This window comes from Folsomia candida, unplaced genomic scaffold (assembly GCF_002217175.1).
Source record: "Folsomia candida strain VU population unplaced genomic scaffold, ASM221717v1 Fcan01_Sc024, whole genome shotgun sequence".
Lineage (NCBI taxonomy): Eukaryota > Metazoa > Arthropoda > Collembola > Entomobryomorpha > Isotomidae > Folsomia > Folsomia candida.
In genome coordinates, this window is record NW_019091216.1 from 1,871,112 (window position 1) to 1,891,861 (window position 20,750).

At 33.2% G+C, this 20,750-nt stretch overlaps 2 protein-coding genes across 2 annotated transcripts; both read right to left on the reverse strand.

Moving 5' to 3' along the window:
• Nucleotides 1-2,040: 2,040 nt before the first annotated feature.
• On the reverse strand, nt 2,041-3,726 carry LOC118438680. Its single transcript, XM_035859264.1, has 2 exons — nt 3,304-3,726; nt 2,041-2,763 (listed from the first exon to the last, which is right to left on the reverse strand). Exons 1-2 carry the CDS (start codon nt 3,322-3,324, stop codon nt 2,248-2,250), a joined length of 537 nt encoding a protein of 178 aa, XP_035715157.1. The 5' UTR covers nt 3,325-3,726; the 3' UTR covers nt 2,041-2,247.
• A 266-nt stretch (nt 3,727-3,992) lies between these two features.
• Nucleotides 3,993-20,349, reverse strand: LOC110859073. Its single transcript, XM_022107936.2, has 8 exons — nt 19,984-20,349; nt 17,986-18,087; nt 16,950-17,229; nt 6,439-6,613; nt 6,290-6,371; nt 5,572-5,673; nt 5,229-5,496; nt 3,993-4,917 (listed from the first exon to the last, which is right to left on the reverse strand). Exons 1-8 carry the CDS (start codon nt 20,158-20,160, stop codon nt 4,664-4,666), a joined length of 1,440 nt encoding a protein of 479 aa, XP_021963628.1. The 5' UTR covers nt 20,161-20,349; the 3' UTR covers nt 3,993-4,663.
• Nucleotides 20,350-20,750: the final 401 nt, after the last annotated feature.

Below are 20,750 nucleotides of genomic sequence, written 5' to 3' on the forward strand. Positions count from 1 at the left end.
AAAACGAGGCTATTCGAAACTTGTTTGTATCACTACTAATTGTAACACTATATAATAACAATAACTACTACAGGTATGTATGCAAAGAGTTGACAGCTTGCTGGCGTACCAGAAAATTAATTAATTAAACTTTAGTACCTTATCATCCTTTAGTTAAGAAAGATGGGGAGGTTAAATGAATATGAATTGCTCAGTCCGTGTCAGATATATAAAACATTTACTATTAACAAGAAGGTTTGCTAAAATTCTAATAATTAATGCATTTAGATTTTATTTAAGAAAGACACGAGTTTTTTAGATAGGGTAATTTAGGAATAATGAGAAAACAATTATTTGTGCCGTCCAATGTTCCAACATTATCGACTAATAAATAAATATTAAATAAATAAAGTTCAGTTTCAATATCATTTTCCCATAACGGTCAACGGTGGTTTTGAGGCGATCCCGTTGATCCTTAACTGATTTTGGTGTTTTTTCGAAAATATATATTTTATGTTATATATTTTGTTGAATTTGATATACCATACTTGATTTGATATTTGATAGATTTTTATGTGTATGTTATAAGAACGCAAACTGATTTGCCTCGCCTAAGAATAAATATTGACCTAATTATAATGCTAACCATAAAAATAAACATGTGTTTACTGCGGCTCCTTTTTCGTACGGCTCCTTCTTCGCCCGGCCCCTTTTTCGCCCGGCTCCTTTTTCGCACGGCTCCTTCTTCGCCCGGCCCCTTCTTCGCCGGCTCCTTTTTCGCCGGCTCCTTTTTCCCCTACCCCATAAGTCCTGGGTCGGGCTAAAATGTCTCCATGATTACGTCATTTTTGAAGTAAAATGCCTCCACAGAAAGTTGAATAATTTTGGAAATATATCCATGGAACGTATCACTGAAATTTTCATTTGCTCCGTGATAAAGTTTGGTAATTCAAAAATTGCTACGCCACAAGCTATGGTTGTGAGGCGTTGCTATTCCGCAGCAACGGGATATTTTTGAGAATTCTCTTACGAAGGAAAAGGTTAATAACAAATATTTATAAAGATGAAAAGTGTCGCTTATTAGTTACATGAAAATTTTCTCGAGTTTAGAAATACTTTCTGATTTCGAGATTTTCTAATAGTTGAACCTTTGTCTTTCTAAATCGTAAATATATTGACGAAACAATCTTTTTTTAATTGTAAACGTATATCCATGCATTTCAAAGAATGGTAGAAAGATTGTCATTTCGAAATTTTTTAATTTAATTTTCACCAAGTAACGAATCGCTTTTGATTTCAAGAAATTGGACAAAGAAACTTTGGACTACTTTTTGCAATGATAAATATTCTTAAAAATACAAAATGGCATTTTTCCATGTTCAGAAATACTCCTTGATTTCGAAGTTTTTTTTTGTAGTTGAACCTTTTCTCTTTAAAAAAGTAAAAAAACAATGTTTTTGAAAAAATACCATCTTTTTCAAATAATGGCAGAATTATTAACACTATAATATCAAGATTGTCTGTATTCAAACGTATATTTCAGTTTTCGAATTTTCGCCTAGGTGGCGATTTTGGCCTTCAAACTAGTTTTTGGCGAAAAATTCTTGTGGGCGTCAAAAAAAATCGTACACGGACCAACCAAAGCCAGTATTCTTCAAAATGCATGCCGCATCCAGTAAAAAATATTGCAAAGTTAAAAAAATTATCCACGAAGGTTTTTTTTTGATTCCTCAAATTTTTTTAGAAAAATAATCCTGACCTTTTACCTATCTGCGACATTAAAAATCGGCGACGAGGAAATTGTCGTCAGGTAGTTTTGACATTTTTGTACGGAGTTTCAAAGTTGAAACATTACGGCATCATGTCAAGGTACAAAATTTGTAATCGTAGCTATACTTTTGTTACATACTTTACTTTACATATGTAACTATTGTTCGGAAGTAAAAATTTTAGTTTCCTGTACCATATGGGTTTTGTTAATTTGTAAACCTTTTTTTATTTATGGACGTATGGAGTTAATTGTCTACGTAAGAATTACGTAAGTAAAATAACAAATCTCAGTTGAACTTTTGATATAATTTTATTCCCATATGAGATAGTATTACGATCAAAATTATTTTAATTAATTACAGCTTACATTCTAAGCATGTTTTGGTCAAACACAAAACTCAATGAACTTTGTAGCTTATTTAGCGAGCATAACGTAATATTTACTTTTTCATGTAATTAAGAAAATGAGAATCCAACATTTCATTACTATGCGAAACTTTACACCATTTTTTCCTTTAACTGGGACCTAAACTCTGCCAATTTATTAATTGGCAAACTAAAATACTCAAAATATTTATCCTCTCTCTTATATCTTCTGAACAACGAAATATCGTACTGATACCGCTTCAAACCACCGGAATCGCACTGAACACGATAACACGATTCACATCGCGTAACCTTATAAAACCCATCGTAACAGTGATTTTCACAGTATCCCCTAAACAAGCCATTTTCTACGTATGACAATCTAAAGGTAATCGTGGCATCGCGATATTTTTCCAGAGTGGGTTGCAAACGTTCAATTTGAGACAGGATTTGATTTCTTTTTTCAGGCCAGAGTTTCCATCCCAATGTTGCAACGCCAGAATATAGAGCGGCGAACGTGACTAGTGAAGGTGTCGATCCTAAGACACTTCCACCCTTAAAGAGAGGACCCCACTCGGTGGCGTATTTGTCCAGGATTTCCTCACACTTGTCCCACGCAATGGAGAGAGGAACACTGCAGGATGAGTTCTGTATGATAAAGCACAAAAACTTACAAGCCGTAATGATTAATGTTCCAAAATACCATGGCGTATTACGATACTACACTCAAAATAAGGTAGTAATGAATCATTACCATGCGGAATTACTATGTGGCTCTACCACGTCGGTTACGATTTGTCGTAGAAATGGTAATAATAAGTTCAGGGAAATTCAAATTTAATACATAATGATATTAACTTCCTTAATATTTGGTAATGAGTTTGAATTTCCCTGAAATTATTATTACCATTTCTACGACAAATCGTAACCGACGTGGTAGAGCTACATAGTCATTCCGCATGGTAATGATTCATTACTACCTTATTTTGAGTGTACCTCCGAAAACCCTATTTGTTTATACATACACTTATGGGAGAATTTTACGTTATTGTTACGCTTTGTTATAATTTCATAATAATTAGTTAATAAAAATTGAAATAATAATTACTTAATAATAATTCGTATAATTTCGTTTTATAATTTCGTAGGTTCGTAATGCTACGTTTTTGTACGTTATTTTGACTGTACCTGTTCCATATACATCTCCATTTCCTTTAACCTGTTCTCAACCGTGTAAACCTTGGATTTAATATCTGCAATTGTTGCAATGGCGAGATGCCTCTCGATGAATTTAGAGAATGCGTCCTCTTTTCCAGATATGATTTCTCGTAGAGTGTTGCATCCCCTTAAAATTGGGCCTATAAACGTTCCAACCCCCGGTATGATGCCAGATACGGTCGCAATTAATCAATTAAATTGAGATATTGTGTTTGCTGAACTTTGAGCAATAGCGAAATCGTCAACGCCTAAGAATACCAATTCTGGATGGGGATATTCATTCCAATCGGTTTTTCTAGTGCAGGAACAACAATGTGCGAAAGAAACCAAAAACGAAAGGAAAATCGGTACAAATATCTGTTTATTCATTGTGCCGACTGAACAACTTGATGTGTCGTCGTGCCATGCAAATAATTTATTTATGTGTGTACAGCTAAGGTAAGCTGTAAACAGTTGGTTGTATTCTACGAAATGCGTGACCATGAAATGATATCATTTTCTTGGTAAGGGTCAATCTTTATGTCAATTTGTTGTGGGTGTCTTATGGAATCAACTATCTTATCTCTCTAACTCTGAAAACAGTTATATACAGTCGATGCTTAATCTAGGAAGGCCAAAATCCATACACAAATCTACACTCAAATGCAGAAATTCAGATATTAAATTTTAAGTTTTTATTTCACTAATTATCATTGCATTACACAAATTACACATCAGAAAAGCTGACTAACAAAGGAGTCGTACATTAAAAATCCCTAACCTGAATAAAAATCGTAGAAATCATAAAAGAGACAAAATAAGTTAAAAAAATACATTAAAAATCATACACCTCTTCTAATTCTAATTCAGATCAGGCATGTATTCTTGGTCGGGCAGAGCCATGCTGAGTCTATGCAAGCTTATGGCTCTGCCCGACCAAGAATACATGCCTGATTCAGATATTATATTATATCCATTTGTAATGTACTGACTATGCGATGACGCCAACGGTCTAGCTCCGATTTTGATGAAACCACGATAATTATGTAGCCTTACATAAATAATTGAACACATATTTCGGGATTTTTCGTAATGCTCGGTTTAGACAAAGTTATGATGGTAAACGTGGCCGAAAATTTGCATTTTTCTCCCTCAAAAACAAAAAAAGAAAAACTTCACGAGAGTTAGTTTTATAAAATATACGTATAATAAATCACAGCGAGGATATTTACTTACGAAAGATGACAAGAATGCTATTTTTAACTTATGCCGAAATTAATTACACCACGGAATGCTTTACAAACATGAATAAATAAATAAATGTAAAGTTATTTTGCATTAATTATTTGTTTTAAAATACGTTTTGCGACGTTAAAAGTACACCTAAACTCGTTAAAAAAATAAATATGTTGGGAATAACGACGATTTTGTGAGCACTGCTGTCCGGAAGGTTTTCCATTTTGTCTCGCAATGTTGCCCAGTTTGGAACGCGTGGGTAATAATACGACACCACGAAGGTGATCACTTGACCATTTTCTGCCACCCCGGAGGCAAACGCCATGCCGAAATGGGTCGTCGCTTTCCACATGATTTGCTCGAAATCGTCTGGTAAAAATGGAAACTTTTGAATAAAGGTTAAAAAACTCTAATTGTAAATAAAAGTACTCCATGCAAAAGCCGTAATTTGCCATGAAAAGGTTAGGATTCAATAAAAAAAAACTTTTTCCATCAAAAGCTTTTCATGAAAAAGTAAGTTTTTCATGATAAATGTGAAAGCTTTTCATGGAAAATTCCGTTTACTAAGAAAACGTAATTTTCTGTGAAAAAGTCAAAGTTTTCCTTGAAAAAGCTAACGATTCTCATGAAAAATTTTGGATGCAAGTATTTTTGCGTTTTTTTAACAAATTTTGAATTACTTGTCTGCGCTGTTCTACTCTTGTTCGAGTTGGGTCTCCTGTTTTCAAAGTCGTAAAAGTTGTGCTGTTCGTACCAGAGGGTGACCACGCTTTCCGGATTGACGAATCCGTCACCCACCAGGTAAATAATGTTTTCACCGAATTCTGCCTTCTCCGTGGCTGCGATATTCTTAAACCCGTGGCGACCTTCGATTGTCCATTTCGAGTTGAAATCTCGTACACCTTTTGCCACCAGGAATTCAGCCCAGGCTTGCGCGAGTCCGGATAACTGCGTGAACAGAGAAAAAAGGCAACGATTTATGTATTTAATGAATTATTGTGCTAAAATTTAAGAATTTGGAACCTTAGGACTTTCTGTGAGGAGGGGAAAGTCGTGATGAGCTCGGTACTCGTTGTGCTTGTTGAGAGCTTGGTCAATCCAGGCTTGAGGAGTGGTAATGTCAACCTAAAATATACGAAAACTTGAAAAAAGAGAAAAATGGAAAGGTTTGAGTAAGGACAAAAAAGAGGTGAATATTATTCTTCACGTGTAAAATTCTGCGGAACGAAGCACGTTTTTCAAGAAACAACTTTTACATTTTCATGCAAAACATTCCATTTTTTATTGGACGATTTCGAAACAAATCATGACGGAAATTGACTACCAATTTAAAAAAACATGATCCGTACTTGTGTGCAGAGTCGTTAAATGATCATATTTTTTCTTTAAATAGATGGTGCAGAATTCTTGAAAATGTAAGGAATTGTAAAAAAAAACATTTCTGTAGAAAATTGACAGCTTGATTTTGCACGTCTCCGGTAACTTTGCATAATCCCTTTTCCATAACGGTTGACGGATATATTGCAGAATTTTTAGTCCATAAAAGTCACATGGTATAAGCAACCACTTTCCATGATACATTTTCTCATAAATTGTAAAACAGGAATAATTTCTGATTAGTGGGAACTAAAGTCGTGTAATACGAAATTGTTCGTATTGCAACGTATTGAACGTAATATATACATATATTTCAGCAATATTTTGCATTCGGCCAGGAAATTAGCATGGTATAGAAACTCACCAGAGATAACTCCCAGAACTGTATCTTGTCCTGAATGACCTTATCGACGTCCTCAATTTCATTTTCTGTGTCACTAACCGGGCTGGAATGACATGGAAAACATTTTTAAAAAACGGTCAAAATATGAGCAAAATATGTCAGATACTCACGGCACTACGTTTTTGAGGTACAGCTTTTGTGGGAAGTCTGGCCTATAAAGGACGTTTCCGGCGGGGTAGTAATTTGCCACGATAAAGGTGACGAGTTGTCCGTTGGGGAGTTGTCCGGTGGCGAAAGCGGTCCCCATGTCCGTCGAACTTTTCCACACGAGCTGGGTGAAATGTCCTGTGGAAATAAAGGGCTTTTTTTTATTTTTTGGAGACAAATTTAAAAAGACTTTTTTTATGCATTTTCTTTCAGAAATTTAGGTGAAAAAATGGTATTCCTCAACAAGTATTTATTTTTGAATTTCTACCCGAAAAACAACTATAAAAAAAATATTTTCCAATTTAAAATCGCAAAATTCTTTTATAAATAAGTAATTACACAAATAATTTCGGTTCTTTGTGACGCTAACGTCAAAATTGACACGTGCCTTTCTTCATCACATATTTACATACATAATTTTGTGACGCAATATTATTTTTTTCGCGCTTTCCTTTAAAATTAAACCAAAAAGATTATATATGTTTTTCAAATAAGGGCCCAAATATTTTCAAAAGATTTAGAAATGAAAATAAAAAATATTTGGAAATTTTTGAATGAAAAACGAAAGCAATCTTTAACTACGTTTGACTTTCCTAAATATAGAAAACGACGTTGAATAATTACATTTTAATTTTCCCAGGTTAAGAAATACTTTTTGATTTCGAGCTTTTTTAATACAAGGTTTACATTTTTTCTGTCAAAATATTGAAGAAAAATGGGTTTAAAAAAGCTTAGAAATGGCATTCATAATCGCAGAAGGTCAGGAATTGTGCGTATTTTATTAAAGTCGTTATTATTTTGGATTCATATAAAATTAGGAAATATGGATCTAATTAAGATTTGTGAAAAAATGTGAAAATACGAAGTAAAGGACATGTTAAATTACATTTTTTCAAACAATAGCTGAATTATTTACAAAATATTGAGAAATGAGAATTAAAAATACTTGCAAAACTTTTAATCTTTGACTAGTTTTTGAAATATAAAATATTTCTTAATAGCAAAAACGACGTTAAATAATTACATTTTAATTTTTGCAAATTAGGAAACGCTTTTTGATTTCTAGCTTTTTTTAGATAAGGTTCACCTTTTTTCTGTCAAAATATTGATGACAAATGTGTTTAAAAAATTGCAGAAATTGCATTCATAATCGCGGAAAATTGGTAAATATTTTATCATAGTTATTACTATTTTGGATCTATAAAACATGGCGTATCCATTTAATATTTGTGTAAAAAACGAGAAAATATGAATTGAAAAATGTGAAATGCGAAATTGCCTATTTTTCAGACAATTTATTTACAAAATATTGAGAAATGAAGGGAGAAATTTTTGGAAAAGTCTAAAACTTAAATTTCCGCTGCCCAATCAACTAAAATTCTATAAATCTTTGAACAATTTTGCCATAATAAATATTCCTAAACATTAAAAATGGTGTTAAATAATTACGTTTTAGTTTTCCCAATGTAAGAAATATTCCTTGATTAGGACAAAATAATTAGGGAAATGTGTATTTAATATTTGTGAAGAAAACTGTAAGAATATGAATTTTTTCGTTTTTCTATCAAATTATTTCCGATTTTTTGTTTAAAAACATTTTCCGTGTGAAATCTTTGACTACAAAAATTTTACAACAAAAAAAAATTAACCAACATATTATTATTATCACCTGCTTTTAAAATAATAGCTGAAATATTTACAAAATATTGATACATATTTAGGATAACGTAAATATATTGAAAAAAATATACAAATTTTCGAAAAAATTAGAAAACCCGCATTACTGCAAGCCGTAAACTGACAACAATTCCACGAATCTTTGTTAAGTTTTGCGATAATAAATATTCCTAAAATGTAAAATGACGTTGCATATTTATATTTAAATTTTCTAATGTTAACAAATAATTTTTAGATTTCTGGTGTTTTGCAATTTTATTGCTTTACAAAAATTTATAAAACTGAAAAGTATAAATACTAATATTTGGTCCAAAATTTTGAATTAATTCCCAGGGACGAAAAATGATTAAAAACGTATTAATTTTTACGATTTTGGTGGTAAATAATCGTGCCCTGTGTTATTAAGTAGGAATTTGCTGTCGTATAACCATAAAGAGCAGTTTAAGAAATCTTCAAGTAGTTTTGGGATAGTAAATATATATTCATAAACCTGAAAAATGGCGTTATTTTTTTCGAGAATTTTTAATGTTTTGAAACTTTACTAATCTACGAAAGCTAGGGAACAAACCACCTTCAGAGCAATATTGTTTACAAATTTATTTCCAAATCCATAAAAAAGAATGCTTTTTCCCAGCCGAATATCTAAACTTTGACTTCTACTTAAAATATCAAATATTTATAAAGATGAAAAATGACGTTTAATAGTTACATTTAAATTTTCTCAAGTTTAGAAATACTTTTTGATTACGAGATTATCAAATATTTGAACGTTTTTTCTTTCATCGTGAAAATATTGACGAAACAATGTTTTGAAAAAATGGTAAAAATATTTCCATGTTTTTAAAATATTGGCCAAAATATTGACGTTTAGGAATTTTTCCATTTGGTTTTTGCCATTAACGAATGGTTCATGATCTCAAGAATTTTCTGGAGTTCATAAATACATACTCCTTGATTTCTAATTTTTTTAGTTCAATATTTTTTTCTTTTAAAATATTTTAATCAAAATTTTAGTCAAAATATTGACGAAACGATATTTTTGATAAAAATGGTAAAAATATTTCCATATTTTTTCAAATAATGGCAGAAATATTGATATTTGGGAATTTTTGCATTATATTTGTACATAGTAATAAATAAACCGTTACAACGCATGTAACCAAGGGGTGAAAGTAGTGTGTCATACGTCAAAGTGAATATCAAATGCTTGGAAAATTTGTTAAGACTGATACTTCTGACGTGTTTTCAATGTTTGTGTCTTATTTGTGTCAAATTTAACAGTTGATAACCCTTTTTGTGACCTTTATATGACCTCTGAGGTCAAAATGGAGGTCACCATTGAATTCGGGGTTAAATTTCAGTTCAAATTGACATAGATATGTCCTATGACCTTTACATAACCTCTGAGGTCAAAATGGAGGTCACCATTGAATTCGACGTTGAAAAATAGTTAAAAATGATGTGTCACATGTAAAAACTGACACGTGACACTTTTTCGTCAATTTTCGTCACTATGACGACGTCATCGTCACAGGTGACGATGTCACAGTGTCCATCTTCGAACTCGTCCTGTCCCTTGACGTTAGGAGTTTACGTTAAAAATTTCAAGTCTCTTTGTCTTTCCGTTCAAAAGTTATCCGAGCTACGGACAGACAGACAGACGGACATAACGATCTTATAAAGGGCTTTCACCCCTTAAGAATTGGCTATATTTCATGTTAAACAAATCCTTATCCATCACATAGTGGCGAAACTGATGAACTCGGTGGGGTAAAAAGTTCACGAGTTTCGGTGGGAATTTTGAATTATTTGCAAAAAAACTGCAAAACTCATCTTGAGTTGTTTACATTTTTAGTGGTTTCCAGTGGGAAGAGTGTGTGGTGGTGGCTTCCCGCCACACATACTCTATGACGAGTTGAGACTAATCTCAAAAAGTAGTACAATTTTTACATCATTTTTCACTTTGCGGGTTTCAATGTACACGCATAAGTTTGAAATTTTCAGAATATAGCTGTCAATAGTTTTGCAACAAATTACCATTCATCGATAAGCAATTGTGATTGTAGTTTTATTTATATTAATCAATATTTGTGCAAATTTCGGTAATATTGAGATTATTGATTAATATAGATAAATCTACAATCACAATTGCTTATCGATGAATGGTAATTTGTTGCAAAACTATTAATAATTATATTGTGAAAATTTCAAATTTTTGCGTGCACTTTGAAACTCTCAAAGTGAAAAATACGGTCAGAGTTCTGGACTCATGCGTAGTATAGAGAGGAAATGCAGAGCGAGAGCTTTTCTCGCTCAATAGAGCGAGGAGATAAAATATCACGCAGGCTTAATAAATGCTTCATGATTTTGAGAATGTTTTCCATTTGATTTTAGCCAATTAATGAATGGTTCTTCATTTCGAGAATTTTTAATGTTTTGAAAGTTTGCTGATGTACAAAAACACGATAAAAATTCCTAAAAATACAAAATGATACTGAAGAATAACATTTTTTCAGTTCAAAACACTTCTTGATTTCGAATATTTTCTTTTAAAATAGTCAACATATTGGAAAAATAATGTTTTTGGAATAAAGGCACAAATATTTCCATGTTTTTCGATTAATTTCATAAATATTGACTTAACGAATGGCTTCGAATATTAAAAGCTCCAACAAGCAAATCTTAACTACGTTTTGCCATGATGGATTTTCCTAAAAATACAGGAAAAAATGGGAGGAGGAACTCACTTTCGTAGAGTTGGTGTCCAAATTGTAGGCCGGGTGTGGTTGGGGGAGGTTAAATTGCCAACGTTTCGAACTCTTGTTCTTTTTCAAGGCGGCGGAGGGGAAGAATTTTGAGAAGTTGTGACTTCACGTGCCGAATTGTGAGTGAGGAAGGAAGGGTAAAAAAGGGTAAAGGAAGACCGTTAACGCGTGCGTAACGGTCTTCCTTTACCCTTTTTTACCCTTCCTTCCTCACTCACAATTCGGCACGTGAAGTCACAACTTCTCAAAATTCTTCCCCTCCGCCGCCTTGAAAAAGAACAAGAGTTCGAAACGTTGGCAATTTAACCTCCCCCAACCACACCCGGCCTACAATTTGGACACCAACTCTACGAAAGTGAGTTCCTCCTCCCATTTTTTCCTATTATTTACTCACTATGCACATTCTACCAAATATTTAACCCAATTTTTTGTGCACTCCTTTTGAAAAATTAATAATTATGGCCCAATCCTTTTTCTACAACAAATTCCTTTCCTCAATTAATTGTTATTCTCCTCCTATCGTAGAACTTGCTAAGAACTATTTTAGTTTCATTTTAAAGAAGTGTCGCTTATCATCTCATTGTCTTTTTTTAAATGCCTGTCTACGTAAAAAGATAATCCCACCTGGTTTCATTTTGAAATTCCATCCCGGCTTCATTCCCAACTCCAGGGATAAGGTTGTCATTAACAAACACCTTCATAATGCTTCTTTGAATTTAATCCGTACTTCATTCCAACATTTTTCTAGTGAAAAGGACATTATTTCATCCAAAATACTCTCCAGTAGAAACGTTTTAAGAAATAATTCGGATCCTAATACTTTCGGCCATATCCTAGATTTAGCCCGGCATTACAACAGTCAATTTTACTCTTCCTTGCGTAACATTAAGAATCATAAATTCCGTAAAAGTCAATCGTCACAATCCGGCCATAATTCTGCCTCCACACCACACTCTTCCGCCACAATTCCCTGTCACCCCCAAATTAACCAAGTTGTTTTAATCCCTCCCGACATTGTTCTGTCTCCAGACGAAACGTCACTTTTATGCCGTGGTCTAACCTTTTCTCCGACCCCTGATAAATCTAACCTTTTCGAATTGCACCAAGACCATGAACATTTTTACCGACGACTACGTTTATTGGGCCATTTTGGTCCTCATTCTGGTTCCTCATCCCCTCCCTCCATTACACAGTTTTCCGAATCCATAATAGACAAGGTTATTCCTAAAAAAAGCTCGTGGACACCCCCTCCAAACCAATTCCCTGATCTGGAATACTTCATAAATTCCTCCCGCAAAGCCCTCCCATCCAGCGGATATAGTTTCCAATCGCATAAATCTAATCTGTCTTCTCAAGAACTGTCTACCATTAAATCTTTGTCCAACCGTACTGACATTGTCATCCGCAAGGCTGACAAAGGTGGGTCAGTAGTAGTTTGGTCCCGTGACCTATATATATCTGAGGCTAATTCCCAACTTAATAATACGAATTTTTATTGCAAATTAGATTCTGATCCGACTTCATCTTATCAGAAACAAGTTTCTAAAACGATTGGGAATTTTATCTCCAGTGGGGATTTACCTGTTTTTGCCCAGCGTTTGATTGAAAAGAACCCACGTTGCTCAGTTTTCTATCTTAACCCTAAAATTCACAAGTATGGCAACCCTGGTCGACCTATAGTGTCAACTGTTTGTTGCCCCACCTCCCTCATTTCCGCCTTTGTCGATTCGGTCTTACAACCCCTGGTCGCAAATACTCCCACGTATTTGAAAGACACGACCCATATGTTACAACTTTTAGAGAATTTTATATTCCCCGTCGACCCTGCTTCTTGTCCTACTTTCTTAGTTACCTGTGATGTTGCCCAGCTATATACGGTCATTCCTCACGCAGGTGGTCTGACCGCAGCGAAAGTCCTTTTTGAATCTAGATCCGTTCTTGATCCCCCGACTCATGTTCTAATCCGGCTTTTAGAATTGGTTTTGACATTAAACGCGTTCGAATTTAATTCTGAATTTTTTTCCCAAATCTCTGGTGTCGCAATGGGCACGAAAGTAGGCCCCAGCTACGCTTGTTTTTTAGCACACCAGGAATTTTTATTCTTTGCACGTTACTCTGGTCCCATGCCCGTTCTCTATAAGCGTTTTATCGACGAAATTTTTATGATTTTTCAATCCCCGGATACCGATGTCACCATCTTTTTAGACGCGATGTCCACAATGCACCCATCGTTGAAATTCGAAACCACAATTTCTAGCTCTTCAATTTGCTTCCTCGATTTGAAGATCTCTATTCGTGATCATAAAATCCTCACCTCAATCTATTACAAACCTACGGACTCACATTCCTATCTTCCATACGATTCGTGTCACCCAAAACACGTTTTGGATAGCATCCCTTACTCTCAATTCCTACGACTCAGACGCATCTGTAGTGATGACGATGATTTCCTAACCCAAAGCTTTACCATGTCACAATTTTTCTCCCACCGTGGTTACCCAAGTCACCTTATCAGGAGAACGCTTGAGGCAGTCAAGGCTGTTTCTCGTAGCTCGCTCCTTGTCCCTCATGATAAGTCCACGAAGGACATTGTCCCATTAGTCGTCGGCTACTCCCCTAACGTGACAACAGTGGTACAAAAAACCAAATCCCTCTTCAATTCAATTCTCTCACATAATCCCAACTTTTCATCTAAACCAATCGTCGCATACAGACGAGCCCCAAATTTGCAACAGCTTTTAGTCCGTTCCAAATTGAAACCGATTGGTGACTCTATTCTACAAGATTCAACAACTTTCGGTACCTTTCCTTGTAATAGACCACGCTGCAAAACTTGTAAATCAGTTTTGCAACAACCTCATCTCAAAATCAACAATTTCACCTTCAAAATCAAATCTTCTTTTTCCTGTATTAGTTCGTCCCTAATTTATGCAATCTCATGTAAAAGATGCCCGGACGTGGTATACATAGGGCAAACCTCTCGTAAATTAGCTGATCGTTTCCGTGAACATTTAAAATCTATTAGCAATAATCTTGGTACTACGGTCTGCAACCACTTCATCCGCAATCACGATATTGATGATATCATCATCACTGCCCTCTGCAACGCTCCTTCTGATGAAAGAAAGCGTTTAACACTTGAAAATAAAATCATCTTTCTTTTCCAGTCCAACAAGCCCCCTGGCTTGAACGTTAACTTCAGTTTCCTTCTAAAATAGTTTTTTGGCAAGTTCTACATACCCTCAGGGCGGTTTGCATTGCCGACGGGTGTTTGGGCGACCCCGAGGTACCTGAGCCTGGACCGTTACGCACGCGTTAACGGTCTTCCTTTACCCTTTTTTACCCTTCCTTCCTCACTCACAATTCGGCACGTGAAGTCACAACTTCTCAAAATTCTTCCCCTCCGCCGCCTTGAAAAAGAACAAGAGTTCGAAACGTTGGCAATTTAACCTCCCCCAACCACACCCGGCCTACAATTTGGACACCAACTCTACGAAAGTGAGTTCCTCCTCCCATTTTTTCCTATTATTTACTCACTATGCACATTCTACCAAATATTTCCTAAAAATACACAATGACGTTGAAGATTTTACATTTTTTAAGTTCAAAATACTCCTTGATTTCGATTTTTTTTCTCCTTTAAAATGGTCAAAATATTGGGAAAACAGGGATTTTAGAAAAAATTGTAAACATATTTCCGTGTTTTTTAAATAATGACAGAAATATTGACATTTATGAATTATTACATTCAATTTTCACCAATTAACAATTGGCTCTTGCTTTCGTGAAATTGGATAAACAAACCTCTTACAACTTTTTGCCATGATAAACATTCTGACGTCGAAAAATTACATTATCTCAAGTCTCAAGTTCATAAATACTCGTAGATTTCTAATTTTTTTATATCCAATCTTTCGTTTCTTTTAAGATAGTCAAAATATTGATCAAAACAATGTTTTTGATAAAAACTGGAAAAAAAATTGTAAACCTATATTTTTTTCAAATAAGAGTAGAAATATTGACATTTAGTAATTTTTACCAAATTAACGAATAGCTTTTTATTTCAAGAATATTACAATTACAAGCTTCCTTGAACAAACCTTTTACTACTTTTTGCCGTGATGAATATTCTTAACCCTTTAGCATGTATGATTAACGACAAGAAAATGCATTAAATCGGGGACACTATAAGAATGTTGTGGTCATGGCGCGGGAGGAGAAATTCAGGAGTTTTTAATAAAACTCGGAAAACTGAAAAATCAAAAATTTAACATTGAGTTGTATAGGGAAATATCCAAATTTTTGGGAAGAAAATCTTCAAATTTAGCATTGTGTTGGCATAGGAGAAATCCCTCAAAATTGCAACAAACTTTAGGTCGCGGAGAGAAAATGGTGAAAATCAATGACCTCCTAGAAACGACAATTGTCGTCCTTCCGCGCCATGACCCCGATTTTTCAGGACGACTTGTGTCGTACTCCCGAATTAAACCATTTCTTATAAAACGACTATTGTCGTCGTTACAGCTTAAAAGGGTTAAAAACACAAAGTGACGTCGAAAGATTACATTTTCTCAAGTAAAGTTTTTTTTACTCTGGACGTTTTTTATATTTTTAAGTCGGGAAAATATTGACGAAACAAGGTTTTTGTTAAAAAAGGAAAAATATTTCCACCTTTTCAAATACAGAGAGAAATATTGACATTTAGAAGTTTTTTACATTCAATCCTTACAAATTAATAAATGCTTCTTTATTTAGAGAATTTTTGAAGCTTTAAAATTTTACTGATTTACAAAAATTATGGAATAGAGCACACTCGAAGCAATTTTTTTAACTAATTGGTTAGCTAATTTATTTCGAATGTTCCAAGACCTTTGAGTCAAAGGTCTTGGAATGAATATTTCTTATTAAGAAAAGTAGTCAAAGCCTTTGACTTAATAAGAAATATTCGTAAAAATACAAAACGATGTTAAATAATTACTTTTATTTTTCACAAGTTCAGAAATACTTTATGATTTCGAAATTTTTTTATAGTTTAACTATAAAAAAGATAAGATATTGAATACACTACGTTTTTTAAAAAATTGTACAAATAATGATGCATCTTTAAAAAAAACAGAATTATAGACATTGGAAAATAACTTTGAAAAACTGGTATTTATGAAGTTATGTAAATATATTGTAAATATGTGGTGAAGAAAGACACTACATACATTCATACCTGTTCACATTTATTCATTTGACTGATTATGATAATGAATTATAGTGAATGAAAATGAATTTCTTGTCATGTGAATGAAAATGACTGAACTGACTGAAGGATTCCGTCATTTCAGATGAATGACTATGTGAATCATGTGAATGTGGATTTTTCACTATCTTCATTTTTCACCCTAAGCTTAATACTAATACATGGGGTGAAGTAGGAAATGAAGTCCGATGAAGTGAAATGAAGTTGAGCGAAAATGACCGAATGTGAAGGAAAATCTTCAGTCAGAAATTGGGATGACTGACTTTTGAATTAAAACTTAATTTTTGAACAGGTACATATGCATACATTTTTTTAAAGTATCAATTTTTGTTTACATATTTTTCCACAGAAATTCTAAATTACCATTTTAAACTTCTTCCAGCCGTCCCTTAAAAAAATCATTCAAAACGTTAATTTTGACGATTTTGGTAATAAATTATCTTGTCAATTTTTATACATACCTGTTCAAAAATTCAGTTTTCATTCATAAGTCATTCATTCTGATTTCTGGCTGAAGATTTGTCTTCACATTCAGTCATTTTCCTTCAAATTTATTTGATTTCACTTCATCCGACTTCATTTCTTACTGGGCACAAGGTGAAAAATGAACGGAATGAAAAATCCTTTCACTCACAGTCATTCATCTGAAATGATGGAATCCTTCACTCATTTTTATTCACTATCAATCTCTATCGTAATCAGTAGAATGAATGAATAAAAGTGAACAGGTATGCTTATCCCCCTCCCCCTAAAAGAATAATTCAAAAACGTAATATTTACTCACCTATTAAACTTTCTGCTCGTGAGGTGACCTTGACCCGGGCGAATTGGAAGTCGTAGTCCTTAATCTCATTGTACCACAGCGTCACTGCAATCGTCCCGTTGACTTGAACGCCTCTCGAGTGCGTGGAAAAGTAGAGATTTTCCCCGATGAAGTACTTCTGATTCGTGGCGTGGTTGTGGTCAAAGAAAAAATTGTCCTTCGCGACGTTCCCATTGCTTCGAATATTTTCCAAGGAACGAGCCAATAAATGGTTCGCCCAGGCTTGACTGATTTCGCAGAGCTGTACAGAAACAGAGGACGGATATGTAATTACGAAAAAAATTTTTAAAATGTGGATTTAATATTTGTGCGAAAAATGTACAAAATAAGTATGAAATAAGTATGAAAAAATGATATAAAAATAAGAATTTTTGCAAAATCTGTACTTTTGAATTTAATGCTCTGAATTTTTTGTGGTTGAATTTCCTTAGAACAAAATTTAGTTCGCATCGTTGAAACATTTATAGAATATACGTATAATCAATCACGGAGCGGATATATATTTACGAAAAATAACTGAAATACTTAAGTATTGAACATTTATGAAAAAAACTCTAAAATATTGACGAAGTGAAATATGTTCGAATAAAAAAACCATAAAAATTTGAATTTTTGACAAATGTGTGCTTTTAATCGTCTAGATTTTTTGTGGTTGAATTTCTTTAAGCACAAAAATTCCATGTCAAATATTTTCGTTCAGATATTTGCACAATATACGTATTTTAGAAAAATAAAGATTAAAGAATATGTAAAATGTTTCCGTATTTTTGAAATAATAGCCAAAGTTTATATATCTGAAAAGCTAGTAATTTGTAAAAAAAATATTTTGAAACTTTTGTGTTCTATAAAAGTTTGGCAGAGCATGGAAAATGTTTGGTCATCATAGCATGAAAAGTTGAAAAGAGATAAATACATATCCGCCCTATGGTAAATTTGTGAGAGAAAGTTAGTTAGTAGAAGATTAGGGAATTTGGAATTCGAATAAGTTTGTGAATACCGTCGTATTTAGCGTTAATGGTTGAGCGTTGTGGAGTGATCGGAGATAATTATGGCGATTTAGAGAGGCTGAGATCCAACTGGAATCGGTCGTTAGTTTCGCCTGAAATTGAGGAAAAAAGAATAATTTGAATAACAATTTTTCCGAATTTTCAAAAACTCACGCAATTTTTGCAAAACATTTAAAAATGCGTTTAATTTAAATGTCTAAATATATGTAAGTAGTAAAGATTTGTGATTTAGTAATAAATAATTCGGATATAATTTTTTATTTGAAAACAAAGTTTTGGAAATTTTGACTTCCTAAAATAATTTTAATGTTAGATATCTCTACAATTTAGGGAAATTGTCACAAATTCAGGGAAATTTTGACTTTCTTAAATATATAAAATATAATTTGGAAATTTATGGAATTTTCCTCACAAATTCAGACAATTCTCATTTTCTAAAAACTGCACGTAATTTTTGCAAAGTTGGACTTCAGCAAGATTTGGACCAAGGTCTTTTTACTTTGGATTTGGACAAATTCTGAATCTAATAAATAATTTGTAAATTATTCTTTATTTGAAAATAAATTTTTTTAACGTTAAAAATATACAAGACGTCGTAATTTTTGCAAATTTCGACTTACTTAAATAATTTGAAAGTTAAATATCTATACAATTATTGCAAATTGTCACAAATTCTGGAAAATTAAATTTTGTTAGATATATAATTCGGAATTTGGAGATTTATGCACAGTAATTAATTTACACAAATTCTGTGAAATTTTGACCTTCTTAAATATATACATGATTCGAAATTTAGGTATTTATCCGAAATTTTGACTTTCTAAAATAGATAATTTAGAAATTTGTGTCCTTCTCTCTCACAAAATTACTCTGAGGGTGAAGTGTTCCCTAGTTTTTGTAATTCGGAAAAATTTCAAAACAAAAAAATATCGAAATCAAGAAGTGTTCCTTAGCTTAATAAAATTATTCAAATGTAATTATTTAACGTCGTTTTTCATGTTTAGGATTATACCCTGATTGCGATCATTATGGGCTCTCCGGGTGGAGCCTAATAGGCAGAAACCAGCCACGTTCCTCAGTTTGCTGAAAAGAATGAGGGGAAGAGCGCTGGTTTCTGCCTATTAGGCTCCACCCGGAGAGCCCATAACGATCGTAATCAGGGTATAGTAAGAATTGAACTGGTAAAATATTTCTTATGTTAACGGGTCTGATTCTCATGATATTTAAATATGCAACGGCAAATTTTGACTCAATGTACTAAAACTTCATGATGTTTCATGAAAATTTTCAAAATCAGCACATTTTTAATCATTTCTCGCCTCTGGGAATTTATTCTAAAATTCTGCGCGACAAATTTGCCGTCAGTGAGTTGATTAATGGAATGACCGTAAATTTGTAGGCCAGTTTCGATGAGTTCCAATTTTTCTGGAGGCTCCCTAAACTTGAGATCTTTTTCAAAAAGGTTCAAAATTTCTAAAAAAAAACATTGGGAACTCCCCCTATACAAATTTGTTGTTCAGAATTTTAAAATAAATTCCCAGAGCCGAAAAATGATTGTTGATTTTGGCTTAATAATTTTAATACTTGTCTTTAAAAGTAAACAAAAAAAATTCGTAATTTTTGTAAATTTCGATTTAAATAAGTAAATAAATAAATCCAAACTTATGTATTATACATTCTTGCAAATTTTAGCTTTCTTATAATTCTAAATTTAGAGGTTACTGTAATTCTCGGAAATTTTGACTTGGGTACTTTCTTAAATTCCTGTAAATTTTGATATTGATGAAGTTCGCACAAATTCTTGCAAATTTTGACTTTGTTAAACGTATAAATCGAAAATTGAATGTAATTATTTAAAATCGTTTTTATGTTTAGAATAATATTTGTTATCGCAAAATATTTCAAATATTTCTCAAATTACTGGAATTTTCGTATACTTATCAAAATTGTGACTTTAACATGCCCAAATCTATGCGTTGATAAAGTACCTTTCTTAATACGACTGGCGATGGGGTGACCACTTTCACTGCGTTACTCGTCTTCTTCACATTTGATAAGTCGGAACAGTGTAATCCTTGCAAAATTAGTAGATTAAAGATGATCACAACGAGGCTGGACAAATGTGAGAGTGAAGATGCGTAAAAATTGGGAGGGATGAGATACATGACTATTTTATTAAGAGGACACAAATATTTTTGAAAATATTAATGACTCTGAATGTTTTTGAGAAAATGAGTCAACTAACAAAATTTGAAACAATTAGAAACTAAAATTGTTTTTCGATGAGTCAAACCATTTGACTTGAGAACAAATGAAGTGAAACGACATTAAGAAATACATGACCAATTCATAATACACGAATATGTAAATAAGCATGTGACCAAAGTCTGCTTGGTGGAGTAAGATACATGTTTATGTAAATATTTCCATTCATGGATTCCATATACTGACCGGAAGTAGATATTTACTGATAAGTTTCCATTCCCATATTATCAGGACAGAAAGAAAGAAGTGACAAAAAATGTGGTGGTGGTGGTTTGTACTCGTAAATATGTGGTGAAGGAGGACACACATGTGCCAATTTTTAAGTCGTATTTATGCATAGAGTATATGTAATTTGCAGTGCAAATTTTGCACAATTTCATGGAAATGTGTGCCAGAGATTTTTGCCTGATTTATTTTGTGGTGGAAATTCCAACCACGAATAATGCGACCCGAATTTTGACATATTAATTTTACGAATTTTCATTCAAAA

What these genes read in the sequence shown, in the direction of transcription:
- LOC118438680 (XM_035859264.1), bottom strand. Translation starts at nt 3,324, where the DNA reads ATGGAGATGTATATGGAACAG. An exon ending in TGGAGATGTATATGGAACAG is followed by an intron (nt 2,764 to 3,303) that starts GTACAGTCAAAA and finishes TTTATCATACAG; the next exon opens with AACTCATCCTGCAGTGTTCC.
- LOC110859073 (XM_022107936.2), bottom strand. Translation starts at nt 20,160, where the DNA reads ATGTATCTCATCCCTCCCAATTTTTACGCATCTTCACTCTCACATTTG. An exon ending in CATTAACGCTAAATACGACG is followed by an intron (nt 17,230 to 17,985) that starts GTATTCACAAAC and finishes GTTTCTGTACAG; the next exon opens with CTCTGCGAAATCAGTCAAGC. An exon ending in GAGTAGAACAGCGCAGACAA is followed by an intron (nt 4,918 to 5,228) that starts GTAATTCAAAAT and finishes CATTTTTACCAG; the next exon opens with ACGATTTCGAGCAAATCATG.